The 21,365-nt window shown below is 34.6% G+C and overlaps 1 protein-coding gene across 4 annotated transcripts; it reads right to left on the bottom strand.

The window, feature by feature from the left end:
• Window positions 1-827: 827 nt before the first annotated feature.
• On the bottom strand, window positions 828-19,448 carry pfkfb2b (6-phosphofructo-2-kinase/fructose-2,6-biphosphatase 2b). Of its 4 annotated transcripts, XM_051122515.1 has the most exons (17): window positions 19,177-19,448; window positions 18,673-18,819; window positions 16,116-16,241; window positions 15,683-15,779; window positions 13,756-13,822; window positions 12,828-12,902; window positions 12,676-12,732; window positions 11,366-11,490; window positions 11,021-11,228; window positions 10,796-10,942; window positions 10,605-10,709; window positions 10,356-10,485; window positions 9,207-9,269; window positions 9,056-9,120; window positions 6,341-6,532; window positions 5,115-5,137; window positions 828-2,327 (listed from the first exon to the last, which is right to left on the bottom strand). In XM_051122515.1, exons 2-17 carry the CDS (start codon window positions 18,758-18,760, stop codon window positions 2,258-2,260), a joined length of 1,638 nt encoding a protein of 545 aa, XP_050978472.1. In that variant the 5' UTR covers window positions 18,761-18,819; window positions 19,177-19,448; the 3' UTR covers window positions 828-2,257. The 4 variants fall into 4 exon arrangements, with proteins under 4 accessions (XP_050978472.1, XP_050978474.1, XP_050978475.1 ...); XM_051122517.1 differs by lacking the exon at window positions 5,115-5,137; XM_051122518.1 differs by lacking the exon at window positions 6,341-6,532.
• Window positions 19,449-21,365: the final 1,917 nt, after the last annotated feature.

Raw genomic sequence — 21,365 nt, 5'->3', positions numbered from 1 at the left:
GATCATACTGATTTCAAAGTTAAGGATTCATTAGTTTTGAACCAGAATAACATCTTAGTTGATAATTCAGTATACTTTATTTTTGACAAAACATCCCATGTTTCAGTCATGACTGCACATTTTCAGTAGTGACAGTAATGTTTTGGTAGCGACTACATCACATTACAGAATTTTAATACTAAAACACTAAAATAAAATTTGCATAACTGTATTAAAATTGTTTAAATTGTTTATTGTTCCCTTTTTGTCACTACTGAAACAATGATGACATGTTTCGGTCATGACTGATAATATTAGCTAGCACAGTTCTGAACAGTTGTACACATATAAAAACTAAATGTTATGGAATAACTTAATTACAGAAAAATGGTGTTTGGTAGTGACGTTATTTAAAGTTACGCAGATTTTTCAGATTTTTGAACACATTTACCTCAAAACGATGGGGCTTTACTTACTGTCGCTGTGAGAGTGTGACACATAAATATTTCCAGAACTTTACTTTTTAAAAAAAATCAAAAAGATATTTAAAAAAAAAAAACAATAATGGAATAATAATGTCGAAGTTGAATTTTAGGGGTTAGAGTTCGGGATAGCCACCTCCTAATTGAAAGTACCAAATAAATGATTATTTAATATATATTAAGCTTACTGATATTTTAAATATTATTGTGGGTTTTAGTAGATAATAGATCTAAGATTTGAATACTTAAATGCTTTTTAATTTTTTTTTGGTTGTGGGACAGAAATTTGCACCAACTCTGTAGAAAGGCCCATACATCAATGCATTTATAACAACACAGGATAAAAATTACACATTAATGCAAGTCTGACATAACAGATGTTTAATTGTATGTACTTGGATGTTGCAAAACATTGCAGGCAATATTCCAAGATTAGACAATGAATCATATATTTTATATTCTGTGTCATTGGCATTGTAACAGCAGGTATAATTTATAAAGTCAGATTGTGTGCAATACTTGTGCCATCACACCAGTCACTACTTAAGGGCAATGCATGCTTGGATATCTCAACTGCAGCTTGATTGTAGTGGAAAATGCTAGTTTTATGCAGAAGCACTGATCATAGTGAGTTGAAATGAAATTGAAAAGTTGACATGTTCCACAGGACATGTGACAGTCTGAAACACTATACTGGACTGTGTAAGTCTGCAGCATTTTGCTAATGTATTCATAATTTAGTGTTATGCATGCAGCATGTAGAACATTGATTTAGAGATGACATGGAATATTTGTACTTGTACCGAGGCAAACAGTGAGGCAAAATGTGATTCAAATGTTTTTTCTTTAAACATTCAACCATTAGAAAGTCACAGGGCACATTATTTAACTTTTCTGCTGTTGTTGGTCGATGACATGCTGTTGATTCAGATGTGGATTGTGTTTGAGTAGTGCAGCTCATCACAAAAATATAAGCGGACTTGTTAAGCTAGTATTTCCAGTTTAACCGATCACATAACCAGAGAACACATTTCTTGCTTCAAGAGCATAGACTACATTCAAATCCTTAATAAAAACAACTATATTTGCTAGCATCTCCAGCGGTGACCTGACCTATAAAATATACTTCTTTTAACCTACAAATCCTTGTCATGATGCGACACACAAATACATTTCTATAAAAATATTACATCACTAGCTTAAACTTTGTACAGTATCCCGTAAGAGTCTCATTCTTAAGAAAATGTGCAAGACAAAAAATATTTCACTGTCATTTCAAATCTCTCATTAAGTGCATTCATTTCAAGCCACAATCTGCTTAAACCTACTTGTTATTAAACAGTTCCTTTATCTGTGTTAAATCTCTCATTGATTCCCTGAAAGAAGCTTTTCTTCTTTTCCGACAACTGACTACTGTCTGTTGTAATCGTTATGATTGTGAAAGTGCATTGCCGCAAACATGTTGCAACACTGTGTATGGGGTTTATCATCATTTACACAACCCAAGTTGTGTCCAAATTATAACAGATCACATTCAGTTCAAGGAGAGGATCTCCTTTGTTTAGTTTTCAATAAGGCATCAGCACTTAAAGTAACTAAAAATATTGAAGTCATAAATATACATCTCATGATGATAAAGCATAGGATTCATTGTAATCATAGCAGTGGTGATCTGTCATGCAAGGTCCTGATGGGAAATGTAGTTCTGTCACCGATAAAGCAAGCAGAGGTGGGGAGTGGGAGAATCTAAAAGCAGAGTTTCATTTTCATGCAGGATTTTGGAAATTCCCTCCATCTCATTCAGAAGCGGAAACAGTCATTAACTTCGTCTGTGCAGTCAAAGCTGATTCCTTCACACAAGGAGTCCTCAAAAAATAGAAAAAAGAAATCATGAGAAAGTTAAACTTCAACATAAGGAAAGTATATTTAAGGATCTTTAAGTTCTATCATACATACCAGAATATTTCCCCCAGAAAGTATCTAGACAACTTCACATTTTCAATTTGAAACAATTAAAAAATACTTTTTAAAAAAAAAAATACTAAAAAAAGGCCTTTCTTTGAACTTTAAGTGATCACTTGATCAAGACACTGTATAAAAATGTATTCAAAATTAGTGTAACATTTAAAGGGATAGTTCACCCAAAAATGAAAATGATGTGATTAATTACTCACCCTCATGTCGTTCCAAACCCGTAAGACCTTGTTCATCTTCAGAACACAAATCAAGATATTTTTGATGAAATCTGAGAGCTTTCTGACCCTGCAAAGACAGCAACGAAACTGACACGTTCAAGACCCAGAAAGGTAGTAAGGACATGGTTAAAATAGTCCATGTGACATCAGTGTTTCAACCATCATGTTGTATAGCTATGAGGAGGCATGCACGATATTGGATTTATGCCAATATTTTTCAACTCATTTTGGCCAATAGCTCATGTCGATATCAATATATTTCCTTTTGTTTGAAAACAACACCAAGTCTCTCTTGTGCAGAAATTAAATGCAAACTATTTTTAATTTGGTTTGTTAGAATTAAATAAACAACAATGAAGTTCTTTTATAATGACAGTACATTAAAGAAAATAACTATAAATTAACTATAGAAAAATGCAGTGGTAACCTTAACATTTTATTTTAAGATTTCACATTTGTAGATGGTCTAAAGCAAAAGCGTTGTAATAATTCTGAAAATCTTTTAGAGCTCATAATTTGTTTAAAAAAATATAACATATTACACACGAATGAATAAATCAGTATATGAAGATGCAAAAGCCTCTAAATCCATCTGACCTTTTTCTTTAAAATGAGCATTTCTTTCTGGCTACTTTGTATAGGTTTCTATGTAAGTACTGGAACTTCTGATTGGGCTGAGGCTGGAAATTAGCGAGTTTGAAGTAAAAGTATTTGATGGATGTATACTATGTGTCAGGAGCATTCACTCAGTATCATTATCTCATTTTTGACCGAGATGGCTTTTAGCTGGTTTTGCATCTGAACTCTTCATGTATAAAATGATTCGCAAGCGTCATGTTTGTAATGTTTTTTTTTTTTTTTTAATTCATGTAAGCTACAGCTTCTGACCTTTAAATCCAAACAAACTCATGATTAAGACATTGATTACTAGTTTATTTAAGCAGAAACAAAGTCTAAATGTGATCTAATCTGGGAACACCCGTCGGATGTCATGCTGGGACATTTTCAGGAAATTCAAAAAACAGGTCGAATGTAACTTTGTTTTTGTCAAAATCAGCTTTTCAATAAATTACTATTCTACAACATCTTGTCTATATCTGAAAATATCTTGCCAAAATTCACTTGTTTAGTGCAGAAAAATTGCGATTTGTTGTAGAAATTACTCTTTCTCTTATGTTAAGAACGCACTCCGTAGCTTTCTCTTAACACCACAAAACAGTTAACCTATCAAAATAAACAACGTAACATGTTTAATAAAGGTGTATCAATGCACATTCCCCGCCAATCCTGTATGAACTATGGCCTGTCTCACTTCAGGAATTCCATTCCTGAAAATCAGAGCTGTCAGCCAACTTAAGATAGCCATAACCTTTGTTACGTTCAAACTATGGACAAAATAAAAAGTTTTGGACAGGGCTTGAACCCAGCTTTCATATGGTATCAAAACATAAAAAAGGTCAAATTTCACCATGTGTTGGGTTTTCCTAGATTGCATCACAAATGTTATTTGTGTATTTTACTGTTATTTTATTAGAAGTAGGCCAACAGCGCCCCCTACGGAATTAAAACTCCTTACCGCTGCCACCACTGCAGGTGCTATTACTGTTTACTCTATCACACGCTGAATGCGTCATTCTGTATTGGATTATCAGATTAAATGCAGCAATCCAAAACACTGAATTTAATCATCATTCAGGCAAAACTTTGCCTCAAGAATGAGCCACACTTCTGACGTGATCCAATTGCTAGCACACCCTGAGCACATGCAAGTTATTCCTCTTAAGAGCAAGACATATCCACATAATTTTTCATATCGGGCCAATGCCGATATTTACATTTACAGCCATTATCGGCTGATTCTGATATTGGTCTGATGATTGCTAGCTACGGGAATACTTGTGCGCAAAGAAAACAAAAATAACGACTTTATTCAGAAATTCTTTTTGTGTGTTCACAAGAGTAAAATTAAGGTTGAACCACATGGACTATTTTAACAATGTCCTACCTTTCTGGTCTTGAATGTGTCAGTTGCGTCATTGTCTATGCAGGGTCAGAAAGCTCTCAAATTTCATTCAAATTTCTCAATTTGTGTTCTGAAGATGAACAACGGTCTTACAGGTTTGGAACGACATAAGGGTGAGTAATCAGTGACCGAATTTTATTTTTGGGTGAACTATTCCCTTAATGAAAGCTTTAGAAAGGGTAAATAGGTTTCTCTGTAAAAATATAATGTCACAACCACCACCGGAAAACTTATGTTTCCTGCATTCTGCTTCAGAGCACTGAGCATAATTTAGTCACTCAGCACAATTAAGCCACAATATACAAATTTAAACTTGAAAAGACAACTGAGAATCATTAATCACAGCACATGGTTTGTAACATCACACATATACCGAAAACAACATTCTAATAATGCAATGGGGTGGAACAGCTTTCAAACTCATGGGATACTCACAGATGACTGCCAACCACATGAGACTGTGAAAATAGAGACAGGAAGATGAAGGGGAGGGGAGGAAGAAAGAGGGGAGACAAATATGGAGACGAGAATTGAAGCCCGAGGACAAATTGGCATGTTCAGAGTAAAACATGGACAAGGAATACTCATTACTGAATCACTTTGAAGAGAGAAACCATCATCCTTTACTTACCCTCATGTCATTTCAAACAAACATTTTTGTTCTTCTGCAGAACGCAAAAGGAGATGCTGCTAGTTTCTATACAATGAAATCTAATGGTGATCAGAATCAGGTTTAAAAATCCACCAGCATATTTGTTTAGAATTGTTTTGGATGGTTTTCATTTGTGAACAATCCTTGATCTGTGCATATTTCTCTCCTAATTTGCACAAGACAACAGTTTAACTGGAGAATGCAACATTTTTGATAGAGAAGCTAAGATTTGATGATGGACTGTTTATCACAAACATGCATGTTTTTGTTTCACAGTTGATGGACTGGAGTCGTGTGGATTACTTGTGGATTATTGTGATGTTTTTAATCAGCTCTCATTCTGATGGCACCCATTCACTGCAGAGGATCCATTGGTGAGCAACTAACATAACGCGACATTTCTCCAAATCTGTTCTGATGAAGAAACAATCTCATTTATATCTTGGATAGCCTGAGGTTGAGCAAATTTAATGCAAATTTAAATTTTTGGGTGAACTATTCCTTTAAATTTCTTGGTCACCATTCACTTTCATTGCATGAAAAAAGAGCACTTTTTATGCTCCACGGAAGGAAGTTTGCAACAACCATGAGGGTTAGTAAATGACAATTTTCATTTTGGGGTGCACATGAAATAAACCGGCAACAAGAAAATAACTCACTGATTTTGATCTGGTCTTATGCAGAAAAAATTAATTTATAAAAAAAGAATCAGGAAGGAAAACAATTAGATTTGCATACGTCGTTGCTATTTATACAAGTAAGATAATGCTAATTACTGTTGTTACTGTATGAACTGTGATGAGCACCCATACAGAATAACAAAAAAGGAGCCCAAACTGAATAAGGATTTAGCAAAGAACATGCGCTTGGAGATGAAATCCATCATGCAGTTAGCACAGTCGTTACTGGGTGTGACATTTGGGGTGATTCAGGTCACCAGGGTGAGGGTGGGTTAGGGTCAGGACAACACTGGGTCAGTTGAGTCCATTTAATGGATTCTACCACTAACTTGGCTTTGCTGAAGCAGCAGCGCCCCTTCTGGCGTGTCGGGGAAGTGCAGGGTTGTGGGGGAGGGGGTGAGGGGCAGCCAGGGCCGGTTGCCAGCGCTGTAGAGGCGGGGCCGCTTAACCTGGTCGTGACTGGAGAGGGGCGTGTAACTATTCCGCCTTAGCAGAGGGGCGGAGTCTCGCCTGACTTTCCCCTGGTTTGAGATGGAAGAGACTGGGTGGGTTAAAAAAAAGAGACTGCCTACACACAGCGCTCATCATTTCAGTCTTCCGTCTCCACAAAACTATCAAATGACATGGTATTCCCAAAGCTAATCCATATTTATCCATACACAGACTTGAAAGTATAAAAAAAAGAAATTCTCCAGGTTAACATTATAAAACATCAAACGTGTCAATACAGTGATGAAGAGCACATCACTACAACACAGTGTTATTCAATGGAGCGAAAAAAGCGCAACTCACAAGACAAATCCACAGTTATAGAACAACCACAGGCTGCTGGCACATTAGAACTACAATTAACACATAAATCTGTATCACAAATGTACTAAATATTATTGACAGTCAACAAATAAGGGGGTAGGGTGAACCTCACTCTGATGAGGTGAATAAGCACAAGAGGAAGAAGATTAGAGTTTAATCAAACGTTTGACTGACAGTTTGATTAAACTATAGAGAACAAATCTTAAAGGAAAGTTAGGGGTTAACAAGTTAAGCTGTTACCACAGACAACAATTTTGATCTGTAATTTAGTTAAAAATGACAATTACAGTACATTTACAGTGATGCACTTAAAATCAGTGTTGTCACAGAATGTGCAAAATGTTAGTTATTTTACCCAAATAAGAGGGATCATACAAAATGCATGTTATTTTTTATTTAGTACTGACCTGAATAAGATATTTCACATAAGAGATGTTTATATATAGTCCACAAGAGAAAACAATAGTTGAATTTATAAAAATTACCCTGTTCAAAAGTTTACACACGCTTGATTCTTAATACTGTGTTGTTACCTGAATGATCCACAGCTGTGGATGGTTTTTTGCTTGGTGATAGTTGTTGATGAGTCCCTTGTTTGTCCTGAACAGTTAAACTGACTGCTGTTCTTCGGAAAAATTCTTAAGGTCCCACAAATTCTTTGGTTTTTCAGCATTTTTGTGTAATTGAACCCTTTTCAACAATGACTGTATAATTTTGAGATCCATCTTTTCAAACTAAGGACAACTGAGGGACTCATATGCAACTATTACACAAGGTTCAAACGCTCACTGATGCTCCAGAAGAAAAAATTATGCATTAAGAGCTGGGGGGGTGAAAACTTTTGGAATTTGAATATCAGGGTAAATTTAACTTATTTTGTCTTCTGGGAAACATGTGGGAAGTGTAAAAGTGCAGCTTCTGAATGACAGTACCAAATGGAAAAAAATATGATACGCAGACAAAATAAGAAATATGTACACATCTTCATTCTTTTCAAAAGTTTTCACCCCCCAGCTCTTAATGCATCATTTTTCCTTCTGAAGCATCAGTGAGTGTTTGAGCCTTCTGTAATAGTTATGAGTCCCTCAGTGTAAAAAAGATGGATCTCAAAATCATACACTCAATGTTGGAAAGGGTTCAAATACACAAAAATGCTGAAACACCAAAGTATCTGTGAGACCTGAAGAATTTTTCTCAAGAACAGCAGGCAGTTTAACTATTCAGGACAAACAAGGGACTCATGAACAACTACCACTGAACAAAAAAACACAGCTGTGGATCATTCAGGTAACAACACAGTATTAAGAATCAAGTGTATGTAAACTTTTGAACGGGGTCATTTTTATAAATTCAACTATTATTTTCTCTTGCAGACTATTTAAACATAATTTTGGTGAAATATCTTATTCAGGTCAGTACTAAATAAAAAAAATAACATGCATTATTGTATGACCCCTCTTATTTGGGTAAAATAATTAACATTTTGCAGATTCTGCAAGGTATATGTAAACTTTTGACCTTAACTGTATATGCTATTATAGTATCAACAATATTTTGCATTGCTTTTTTATTATTTGAATATTTTCAGTTTTCAATTCGATTTTAGTTTGAGTAATTTTGCTACATGCTTTTCTCATTGTATTAGTTTATAGTTAATATATGTTAAAGGAGTCATGAACTGCCTTTTTTATTATGTTGTATTGTTCTCTGAGGTTACTTATAATGTTATTATAATTTAGAAGTAATAGGTTATTTTCTGTCCTGTTTTTAATTGTAGACTCAAGTAAACACCCACTGCTATGATTGACTAACAGCCTGCTTCCTTCGTAGATGGACGCTGCTGTGATTTAGGTCAAAACGCATAAATACTCAGTATATTAAAGAATCTTTAATAACAGACAAAGCAATTAGAGCCAAAATTATTTTCTGTGGTAACTGACAGCATGTCACAGAAAAGCTATTTTGTCCAGGGGGTTCTCTGAGAAAAGCAACAAGCAGCACAGACGTCAACATGCAGTGATGAAATTGCAATTCCAGATCAAAATAAAACCCATAAGATATCCTAAGCTGAACCGCAGGAAAACATAGCATGCTTTCAAAAACATCAGTGAAAAAAGATACAAATTTATGAGATAAATGTGGCACCAATTATTTTAAAATGAATATTTAATATCCTCCATTAATATTTCACACTCCAGGAGAGAACACCACAGAGACAGATGAGGACTCACCAGCGGTCGGTCCCGATGTGTGTTCACTGCTTCCACATTCAGATGAAACATTTCCACTTTGCAGCCTAAAACATGAAGCAGAATGACCTGTGAGCAGAATCTGTGCAGGTTTAACAATAAACAAAGGTGAGGAAACAACTGTCCAACCCACCATAAGCAACAGGAGTGAGCTTCATGATGGTATGAAGGGGACATTTCAAATAGGGGAGATCATCTATGAGAGAAAAAATAAAAAAACGTTTTAGTTGACAGTCTTGCTTTAACATTTCTGTGATGTATTGATCATTATTAGGACGTATTGCTTAGTTATTAGTTATCTGTATAGCTGGCTGATATAGATGAGGTCTTATTGAAATTGAGAGAATCAGCTCGAATGGGTGAAAAAAATTACAAGCAATAAGTAATGTTTTTTTTTTATACTAAAAATATAACATTAACACTACATATTTTTTTTCAAGCACATTAAAATACATTGCTAAAATGTATTTTTATACAGTGATATTATAATACATACACCACCGTTCAAAAGCTTGGGCTCAGAACGATTTAAATGTTTTTTTAAAGAAGTCCCTATGCTCACCAAAGTTGCGTTTATTTGATCAAAAATACAGAAAAAACTCTAATATTATGAAATTTGATTGCAATTTAAAATAATGGTTTACTATTTTAATATACTTTAAAACAATTTATTCCTGATGCAAAACTGAATTTTCATCTCCATTACTCCAGTCTTAAGTGTCACATGATCCTTCAGAAATCATTCTAATATGCTGATTTATTATCAGTATTGGAAACTGCTGCTTGATACTTTTTTCACGATTCTTTATTGACAGCATTTATTTAAACTAGATGAGTAAAGTTTGAGAACAAGCTTTCAGTTGGCTTAAGAAAGCCTAGCCTGAAAGTTTGAAACAGTTGTAATGAATGATGAAAATTCAGCTTTGCATCACTTGAATAAATTATATATTACAGTATATTAAAATAGAAAACAGTTATTTTAAATTGCAATAATATGTCACAATATTTCTGTATTTTTGACCAAATAAATGCATCCTTGATGAGCAGAACTTATTTAAAAAACATTAAAAACCTTACTGATTCCAAACTTCTGAATGGCAGTGTGTAATAACTACTTTTATTAAAAAATTATGAATTAATTTTTATTTTATTTATTTTATAAATAAAATAAAAATAAATTAACAAAAAAAAAAAAAAAAAAAAATATATATATTTTTTTTTGTGATGAGACTTGTGAAAATATCAGAAGGGTAGTTGTTTTTTAAGTGAAAGTGCTTCTTGCCTGCACTCTTGTCCAAGAAATAGGCTAGTAGGCAGCGCATAACCGCCTGGTGGCAGACGACCAGTACATTGCCTTGTCTCTCAAGCTCCATGATCACAGGCTCCAGTCGCTGAACCAGATCCTGATACGACTACAAGAAAAGAGAGCCTTTTAAAATAGTCTGACCTTCCCACAAGAACCCAGATATCAATGCAAACATATGCAAACTGTAAAAAAAAAAAAAAAAGATACGTTGAAGATGTGCCGTACCTCTCCTCCTGGATATCTGTAGTGGTATTTGTCCTGATCCCTTAATGCAAACTCTTCTGGGAATGTGTTCTGGATCATTTCGTAGCTCATCTCCTCACATACACCCTGTGTGGGAGCAATAAACGCTTATGAATGAACATATAATGCATATAAACTGCATGCAATCACCGCTGAGATCTGAGCATACTAACAGCATCTATCTCATTGAGGATTTTCCACTGTTCATATGGAACTCTCAGCTCTTCAGCCGTCTGGATGGTTCTCCTTAACTGACTGGTCCAAACCTTCAAGTCAAACAGCTTATGCTCCTCAATGAACTCTCGCAGAGCACTTGCAAACTAGTTGAAAAGGAGAGAAACAGTCAAGCATCTTATAATGAATAAACGCTATAAAGGCAGCACTAAATAAGTCCAGACCTGTCGCCCTTGGGGAGAGAGTTCAGAATCTCCTCCGATGCGGCCCTGGACGTTGTGTTCGCTCTCTCCGTGCCTGCACAGGTAGATGGAGTGCGAGTGCACGTGGATGTTCATGAGGTAGTAGACAATCTTGCTCTGGATATAGTCCTGAATACGGTTCACCAGGAACCGACGACCCACGTTCATCACCTTAATGAAGGACAAATCTCTGCAGAAAATAAGTGAATGCTATGATCAAGAAAGTCTTTTTCTATTATAATACACAATTCAACTTTAGTGTGAAATCTATCCCATACATTTTATGCAAACAATGCTATCATGTGGCTATTTTCTAAGCATTCTTACTTGTCATATTCATCAGGATCTAGTGGTTGGTAAGTGACTTTATAACATTCGATGCGTTTTAGGAAATCATCCATGACTCTCTCTCTGTGCGTCTCTGGATAATCTGGACTGGAAACCTTGACCTCCTGAAGAGCACATAAGAGACAACTGTTAAGAAGATCATGAAAAACAACTATGGTATGTTGCCATACTTCATTTTAACCCTCGGGCCCTCTTCGTTTATTAGTCACACTTCCCTCCTTTGCGGTTTCTTTTTTTTCTAGGAAAATGTAACACAGTTTTGTTCAATAATATTTTTTTATTATAATTTAGAATTTTGAGGAGATTTTAATGATACTATGCAATATTTATACAATTATAATGAGCTACTTTTTTCATTTTAAAATAGAGTGAAAGCATTTAAAATTCATTTTTTGAACTGAGAATTGTACCATCTGGTGGCATTAAAAAATAAAAACTTGCGTAATGTCATGCAACCTCTTGTATAGCTCCCTATATACATATATACAGAGACTTTTTGATTTCCCATTCCCATTTTATTAGGTTTTGCATTTAGAAATATATTTAGACATTCTAAAAGACAACTACTTTTTTTTAATTTTTAGATTTTTTAGTTAGATAAATATCAGGTTTTGCATTATGATTACAATCAGACATTAAAATTTTGTTAGAAAGGGAAGCACTGAAGGATTTTTCAGTAAATCTCTGTGTGTGTGTCTGGGAGTGAGAGGGAGAGACAGTTTATTTCTGTGTGTGTGTGTGTGTGTGTGTGTGTACGCATGGGTGTCAATTTTGCACTCTTGATATTTTAGTGTCATGCCTTGATTGCTGTGCACTTTTTTTTTTGAACAGTGGCTGATTTGTAGTTTGTACCACCGAAAGATTCTCTGAGTTCTAACATTTTTTCATATTTCCCATTCATCTCCTATGTCTGTCATTTTTGACCGTGAAGGCGGCAAGTGTGACTTTTTTTTTTTTTTGCCCTTTAACACATCCGAATCATGTCCATGATTTTTTTTGTGTGTTCACATTGCTAATGTGACAAAAGTCACTAAGTGTGATCTCATTCCAACGAAGCTACGATTTTTTAAATTTCAAAATATAAAATTTTTTGGGTAAAAATTGACTGAAGAGGTTGGCGCTGATAGCCTTGTGGCAGTGCGCCGACATATGGCGCAATTGCACCTAGGGCGCCCCGAGATCGAATCCCGCCTCGTGGACCTTTCCCGATCCCACCTCCAAAACCAAATTGACCGAAGAGGGCCAGAGGGTTAAGTAAAAGAAAATGCAATCCAAACATCACAACTTACCAGGATGTTAGCTGCAATAACCTCTGGATCATCACATACTGACTCCACAAAAAACACCTGCAAAGGTACACACACAGAAAATGATAACACATCACTTCTACAAAAGGTAACTCATCTTCAGGAAGTGTAACTTGTACATTTGGCAATGATACCTTGAATGCATTCTCCTGTACAAAATTTAATATAAGATCCCGCCTCTCCCGGGTTGTGTTTGTGGCATCAAATACCTTAAACAGACAAACCAGATTATATAAAATGTAAAGGAGGAAGTGTTAACATTCTTAAACACTCCACACCTATTCAAATTAAAAGTGCCCCTATTATGAATTATGAAAGGTTCATAATTTGGTTTTGGGAGTTGCCAACAACAGGTTGCACGCAACACTTTCATTGTCTTATAAAATGCATTTATTTTTTCCCTTATTTGCTCAATGACTCCTAAACAATTCTCTCAACAATATATTTTTCATGACGCTTTGCATTGATTGGTTCGATGACCCATTCTGTGACCCATGCATGTCACATAGTGGACTTCAATGGTGCTCAATGGATTAAAGGTTAAAAATGCAATTTCAATGCAGCTTTAAAGGGCTCTAAACGATCCCAGCCGAGGAATAAGGGTCGTATCTAGCGAAACAATTTGCAATTTTCTTAAATTAATATTTATACACTTTTTAAATCACAAATGCTTGTCTAGTTTTGTGATGTGCATGCGTACTCTGTGCACTCCAGTTCAAGACAGTTAGGGTGTGTTGAAAAACTCCCTTTGTTTTTTCCTCCAACTTCAAAATTGTCCTACGTCGCGTCATTTGTTTGACCCACCTTGCACATACACTTTGTAAACACTGGGTTGGTGACATGAAACAGCTTGAGATTCGTTTTAAAAAACGACTCGTTTAAATGACTCAGAGTCGGCTCTTTCTTTTGAGAGGCAATAACTTTATAGCACTTTCAGATTTAAAACTTCACTGGATGTTTCCATTTACTTAGAGCTGTGTTACACACTGCATTCAAAAATCTATAATAGGGGCACTTTTAATTAAATAACTGAGGTGAACTGAGAAAAAGGTAAAACCTTACAGCTATTTGTCCACCTTCCTCATTCAGGTAGATTTTTACATCTTGCAGGGCCACCAAGGCACACTGTCTATTTGGAAAAAAATGACAAAATGCAACAACAGACATGCATAAGTAAATACATTTAAGTAAATTCACTTCTCAGGAAAAACATGACCTGCCCTATCAGAAGTGCACTAATATAACCTTCAGAAATTAGTGCTGTCAATTCATTAAAAAAAAAAATTAACTTAACTAAATCGTTATTAATTCCACCTAACATTAAGGTTTTTAATATACTTTTGTATTGCAATAATTTCACTTTCACTCTTCAAATTAATGTAGAAACAACAAAGACAGTATATTTTTAATATTTGTTATATGGTATATTTTTTTTATGGCTGAAGGCAAGTATCTCTGATACCAATATTACTGATGTCTCTAAGAAATATTAACAATTATTAGATTTAAAAAAATTGTGAACTTAATAAAGTAGGGCCCTATGAAATCAGTTTTATTTTTTCCCACATTAATTTTTTTCAGTTTTAATTTTTCTGGACTCCTTTTTAATGGTTAAATTAAAATTTTATTAATAGAAAAGCATGTCTAATTAATTAAAATCATGAAATGTATACAATTTAACATCAATTTATTAAAAGTTGAACAAAAATGACATGTTTAGGGCCCTATGAAATGTTTTACTTTTTTTCTCACCTTGTGTTTTATTAATGTTTTAGCATGTCTAATTATTTGAATGAATAAAAACAACTTAAAATAGCTCAAAAAATGTATTCTTAAAAAGCCTTATGAAATGTTTTCATTCTCCATTTTCATCCTCAGAAATTCTGTGTTGTGTACTGAAATCAATGTTTAATGAAAGCATAAAACATTGATTTAATCTATCTTTTAATTAATGAAAATTAAACACTTTATTTTTGGGCAAGTAACAGGAATTTACTATTAAAATAAAAACATGTAAGAAATATTGTGTGATTATTTCTTAAAAAATAAAGTTTTATTATTTTTTTTCAACAGCAGTAGTAGTATCACGTACATTCTACTAAAAAGTAGTAATATAGGACTATTTCTGGCACAATGCCTTTAAGTTAAACCAAAATTTTTTTTTGACGGGTTGCTGTGAATTCCGTTCAATTTCTGTGTGTATATATGATGCTAGTTTTACTCAAACAAAACGGCAAAATGCTCCATTGAGTGACTCTCAGAGAAGTTCTGGAGATGATGTGCATGGCTTTATGTCTTCATAAATTAAGACGGCAGACGTTAAAATCACCACAAGCAACACGTGCGCTTCAGTATGTTTGTAGTAAACAACACCGTATGTCTGTGCCATTCCTTCGTTCATTCAGACTGGGAGACATGCAGAACATGCAGGATTTTTGCAGCTGAATATTTACAGATACTAGTTCATATTGCGATATGATTTAAGTGTAATGACCTACTTTTGATTAATCCAAACTTTGATAAATTCCGTGACATTCCGCATTATACAGTAAATTCCGTTTTTATGACTGAATGCCACGATTCAGTCTGTGTTTTCCGCATCACGGAAATCATAGGGCCCTAATAAAGTTATCAAACACTAAATTCTAAATTAAATATAGACAAATCCTTAAAGCTACAAAAGTTAAAAGTGATTTCCTCTTTTTATTTTGTTCTTTGATTAACAGACATCACAGCAGCTGGGTTATTAGCTTATTTGGCTGCTATTACTTTAAGAGCTGCTGCTTAACTGCTTGTAGTAATGTAATGCACTAATTTTGACAGCACTAAAAAATATATCCAAACTGATCATTTCCACACAGGACATTGTATGAAAGTGAGCAGCTTGGACATTCTGCAAAATATCTTCTTTCAAGTTCCACAGAAGAAAGTGATAAGGTTTGGAAATTCACAAGGGTGAGTCATGATGACAGTAAAGATATAATCATACTTTCGTATCTTCATGGCTTCCTCATTGTCATGTCTGAAGAAGTCATAAGACTTGTACGCTTTAACTGCTTCCCTCCGATACACTCCCAGGTTAAACACTGCATGATAAACCAAAAAATAAGAAATTATGGTTAATCTTTACTTTTTATTATCAGTTTTAGCACAATTGTAATGCATCATGGTGATATCTCTTTGCGTGCAAAGGCAGAGCATTTACGGTGATTAAAACACTTGCATTGTGGGTCAAGATGTACTTAGAGTTTGAGTTTAAATATGTTGGTTATCTAGTTCAAGTTCATATTTAGCCTCTTGATGGAACATTATGTCAGAATGGTCAGCTGATAGCTAAGTCCATTTAAAATTGAAGACAGATGATATTTATAGTGAGTGTCATTTGATATGTCACGACTGTCTAAATTCAGCCGCCCACTTACCCTTTGTTGGAACTCCTATCCAGTTGAGGTAGCGTGTGAGTTTTTTTGACATGTAAGTCTTGCCTCTGGCTGGGAGGCCGATCATGACGATCACGGTGGGGGAGTTTGTCATGTAAGACGCCCATGCTGTGATCAGACAGACATGGAAAAGACAGAATCATGAGCTGGAGAAAGTTACAATTTATAGTACTAACAATTATAACATTTTTCAAATGTAAATTTCAACAACAAATATGTTTGCACTTGTGGTTTATGGTACTTTCCACAAACAAACTACAAATTAGGACCTGAAACTCAGTGACTGTTAACACCTCGCTTGCATAAGGCAAATTCTTTGTCATTGCTTCAATCTTAAGTGTCACGTGATCCTTCAAAAATCATTCTGATAAGCTGATTAGGTGCTCAAGAAACATTTATCATCATTGTTGAACATCGAAAGTTGTGCTGCTTAATTTTTTTTGTAAAAACTTTTTTTTCACGATTCTTTGACGAGTATAAAGTTCAAAAGAGCAGGAATTAATTGAAATATATTATTTAGTAACGTTATAAATGTCTTTACTGTCAGTTTTGATCAGTTTTTGTCTTTTATATAAGAAACATTTCATGTTTGAATTTATAGACTATGTATAAAACAGTATTGTGTCTATTTAGTTATAATATCAAATGCAAATGAAATCCTTGCACATTTTTTAAAATAAGGAAAATAAGTGATACTCGACCACAAAACCAGTCTTATGTAGCATGGGTGTATTTGCAGCAACTGCCAAAAATACATTGTATGGGTCAAAATGATCGATTTTTCTTTTATGCCAAAAATCATTAGGATATTACGTAAAGATCATGTTCCATGGAAATATTTAGTAAATTTCCTACTGAAAATATATTAAAAAAAAAAATTACTAATTATTAATATGCATTGCTAAGAACTTCATTTGGACAACCTTAAAGCCGATTTTCTCAATATTTCGTTTTTTTTTATTTGCACTCTCAGATTCCAGATTTTCAAATAGTTGCGTCTCGGCCAAATATCTTCCTATCCTAATAAACCATACATCAATAGAAACCTTACTGTATAAATCTCAATTTCAAAAAATGGACCCTTATGACTGGTTTTGTGGTCTGGGGTCACATATTAGGTATTAAGAAAACATTGCCTCAGGTCAGCAATTTGATAAAGACTTTGGAGGAAAAAAAAACCTAGAACAAACCCTAAAACAAATGTGCCTTTACTTTGATCTGCAATTTGAAACCAGCATAACAGACAATGCATATCTAAATAAAGGCAAGCACAGCGAATTATTTCTAATCCTTGCTTGCATAAGGCAAATTCTTTGTCATTGCTTTAATCTTAAGTGTCACAGGATCCTTCAAAAATCATTCTGATATGTTGATTAGGTGCTCAAGAAACATTTATTATCCTTGTTGATCATCAAAAGTTGTGCTGCTTAATTTTTTTTGTAAAAAACGTTTTTTTTTTTTTCACGATTCTTTGTTGAGTATAACATTCAAAAGAGCAGGAATTATTTGAAATATATTATTTAGTAACATTATGAATGTCTTTACTGTCAGTTTTGATCAGTTTTTGTCTTTTATATAAGAAACATTTCATGTTTGAATTTGTAGACTATGTATAAAACAGTATTGTGTCTATTTAGTTATAACACCAAATGCAAATGAAATCCTTGCACATTTGTTTAAAATAAGGAAAATAAGTGATACTCCTCTTATGTAGCATGGGTATATTTGCAGCAACTGCCAAAAATACATTGTATGGGTCAAAATGATCGATTTTTCTTTTATGCCAAAAATCATTAGGATATTACGTAAAGATCATGTTCCATGGAAATATTTAGTAAATTTCCTACTGAAAATATATATATATAAAAAAATTACTAATTATTAATATGCATTGTTAAGAACTTCATTTGGACAACCTTAAAGCCGATTTTCTCAATATTTTGTTTTTTTTTATTTGCACTCTCAGATTCCAGATTTTCAAATAGTTGCGTCTCAGCCAAATATTTTCCTATCCTAACAAACCATACATCAACAGAAACCTTACTGTATAAATCTCACTTTCAAAAAATGGACCCTTACGACTGATTCTGTGGTCTAGGGTCACATATTAGATATTAAGAAAACATTGCCTCAGGTCAGCAATTTGATAAAGACTGGGGAGAAAATAAAAAACCTACAACAAACCCTAAACAAGTGTGCCTTTACTTTGATCCGCAATTTGAAACCAGCATAACAGACAATGCATATCTAAATAAAGGCAAGCACAGCGAATTATTTCTAATCTTGACTGACAGTAAACTTCTGCTTAGCGGCCTCAGTGACATGGGACACTATGAGAAGGGCAACTGTGTTACGACTAAAAGTCGTTGTTAAAATTCACTGGGGCGGGGACAGAAAAGTTAAAGCAGAAAAGAAGCCCGAACCTCTCTAACACCCATGAAAACAGACCGTCGCAACCAGCTGACAACCTTAGGCTGGTTTAAATAAGCATTCATAACAACTTCTTAGATCTGTGGGATGTTAGAGTGTGTGTACTTACAGCATTTCTTCTCTTGGCCTCTGGGCTCTGATTTTTTGGCTTCAGCAGAACTGGTTGGACCAGCCTCTTGCTGCACCCATGCAGACATACTGAATCTGACAGACTTAATCACTCACTCACTCTGCCTGCCGTAAAAACATAGTGCACCTACAGAGAAAAAGGGGCGAAATACACAATACACTCAACTTACATTAATGGAAACAACGTTATTGCTCTATTAAGAATAACTAATGACAATTTGAAACATTTTTGTCACACAACATCCTCTATTCGGTGACACTGTAGTTTCTCGCCACGTCGTCATTTTCTCAATCACCCGCAGCGCGGTAACAAACAGAGTCACAACAGAGAAGAGGATGCTGAGGATACCGAGGATGTTACGTCATACCCGTTTGTCTACTAGGGTCTAATCCACGCGTCTGTTACATCATAGTATGAATAGATTAAATAAACACATTAAAGCACCGCGATCATTAACGAGATACGTAAAACGTAAGACCTTACCGTTTCCTAATCGCTGTCCCTTAAACCGTAAGGGTCCGTACTCCACCGGTGCTACCGGCAGGTTCAACGTCTTTCCGGAGGGTGTTGTTGCCTCAGCCGGTTTTGCACTTGATAACCTTCCATGGCAACTAGCGCCAACCGCGTGAGTGAAGGTGTGTCTCGACGTCACTGTTTACTTACCGTAATACCTGAGAAAAAATGACACCGCGTCGGTCTATGATGTGAGCAGCGGACTTTCACCAAACATTACAGCGTACTGGTCAGTGGTGGGGATTTTGATTCATCTCATTGAGTCGACTCTTTTGAATCATCCATTCTTTTGATTCTGAACGGATTCGTTCAGTGACATTTGTATCGTTACATCATAAAGTCATAATCGACTGTTATAAAGCTATAAAGCTTTGAATAATAATTACAATATTTAAATAATTATTTACAATCATATAATATCATAAACGAGTAATAAAACGTTTCAATAACGTCCATACGTCATTTTTAAAAGGGCAAATTTTTTTATTAGCTTTTATGATTCGTTCACGAACTAAATTACACTCAACCCACAATTTTGTATATGATAAATAATTAAAAAAAAAAAAATATATATATATATATATATATATATATATATATATATATGACCCTGGACCACAAAAACAAGTCATAAGTATTAAAATAAATAACCTTTCCATTGATGTATGGTTTGTTAGGAAAGGACAATATTTGGCCAAGATACAACTATTTGAAAATCTAGAATCTGAGGGTGCAAAAAAATCTAAATATTGAGAAAATCGCCTTTAAAGTTGTCCAAATGAAGTTCATAGCAATGCATATTACTAATTAAAAAATACGTTTTGATAGATTTACAGTAGGAAGTTTACAAAATATCTTCATGGAACATGATCTTTACTTAATAAGATATAATATAATCTAATATTAGATTTAAATATAGCTGCAAGCAGCAATTAAGGGGCCAGGTAGAACAGTAAAACAGAGGTAAAATGAAGAAGCTAAGGAGCTTTCGTTAATTACTCTGTAAAGATCAGGGTTCTCCTGGAGAGGTACCTTTCTGCAGAACCTGCTTCAGCCCACCTGTAGCCCTGAACACCTTGATTAGCTGGTCTGGGTGTGTTGGATTAGGGTTGAAGCTGAACTCTGCAACATGCTAGCTCTCCAGGAGCAGGGTTGGAGACCCCTATCAAAGACATTTGCTGATACAGAATTACTGTTCGCTTTGGCATGCCGTTCTGCATATAACAAGATGTCTTATGATTTTAGCCAAACTGGTCAGAAGTTATAAGCAGAAATGTCAATATTTTATATCTTTTAACCAGTAGATGATGCTGTGCCGAAACTACTTATGTGCTCTCAGGTCTTGCTTGTTATAACATACCAAGTTTGGTCAGAATCCGCTAAAGCGTTGCAGATACAACCTTATGTCCTTTCTTGCACAAACTTCGTCAAATAGCGCACTTTACAAAAATGGTTTGGTATATCAAAAAGCTTTTTATAGCTTTTTGCCAGAATGCTCTGAGGATGATCTGAGCCAATTTTGGTGAAAATCAGACAAACCGTCTAGGATGAGTTCGAAAAAGTAGATTTTTCTTAAAATTCAAAATTGCGAAAAATCTTGACTTGTAGGAATAAAAATTTGGTATGCATTCAACTCTATATGAGCCAAGGAATCAGAATAAAAAATATTTAGCTTTTAGACCTTCAGACGGTGTGCCAAATTTCATAACTTTTTCGCAAGTGATTCTATACGATTTATAACAATACGTTAAAGTGTTTGAAAAATACAGCATTTTACAAATTTTCATATTTGTCAAATGTCAATATTTTATATCTTTTGACCAGCTATTAGCAGAAATATGAGTGCAAATTTGGCCTATTGGTGGCGCTAGAGCGTTTAAGTTAAAGACTCCAAATTTGCTATGGGTAATATTGAGCCTGTCTTCTCTCTGTGTGCCAAATTTCATAGCTCTCTTGCAAGCGATTCTATAAGATTTCATAACAATACTTTAAAGCATTTGAAAAATACAGCATTTTACTACAAAATTTGAAATGGTCCATGCTCAGAATGGCTGACATAGAAAAATTGGGTATCATTTGATTCGGCATGCCACTCTGAATCTAACAAGATCACTCTTATGATTTTTGGTGTCAAATTTTTAAATTCGTCAAATGCCAAA

Source organism: Labeo rohita, chromosome 11, assembly GCF_022985175.1.
Source record: "Labeo rohita strain BAU-BD-2019 chromosome 11, IGBB_LRoh.1.0, whole genome shotgun sequence".
NCBI lineage: Eukaryota > Metazoa > Chordata > Actinopteri > Cypriniformes > Cyprinidae > Labeo > Labeo rohita.
Note: the sequence above shows the minus strand (reverse complement) of the source record. Positions and strands in the feature narration are given on the sequence as shown.

Bases quoted from the DNA above. Each gene is read 5' to 3' on its own strand.
- pfkfb2b (XM_051122515.1), bottom strand. From the start codon at position 18,760: ATGTCTGCATGGGTGCAGCAAGAGGCTGGTCCAACCAGTTCTGCTGAA. The intron at 12,903-13,755 runs GTAAGGTTTTAC...TGTCTGTTTAAG, and splicing joins AGGAAGGTGGACAAATAGCT to GTATTTGATGCCACAAACAC. The intron at 11,229-11,365 runs GTAAGAATGCTT...TATTTTCTGCAG, and splicing joins GATCCTGATGAATATGACAA to AGATTTGTCCTTCATTAAGG.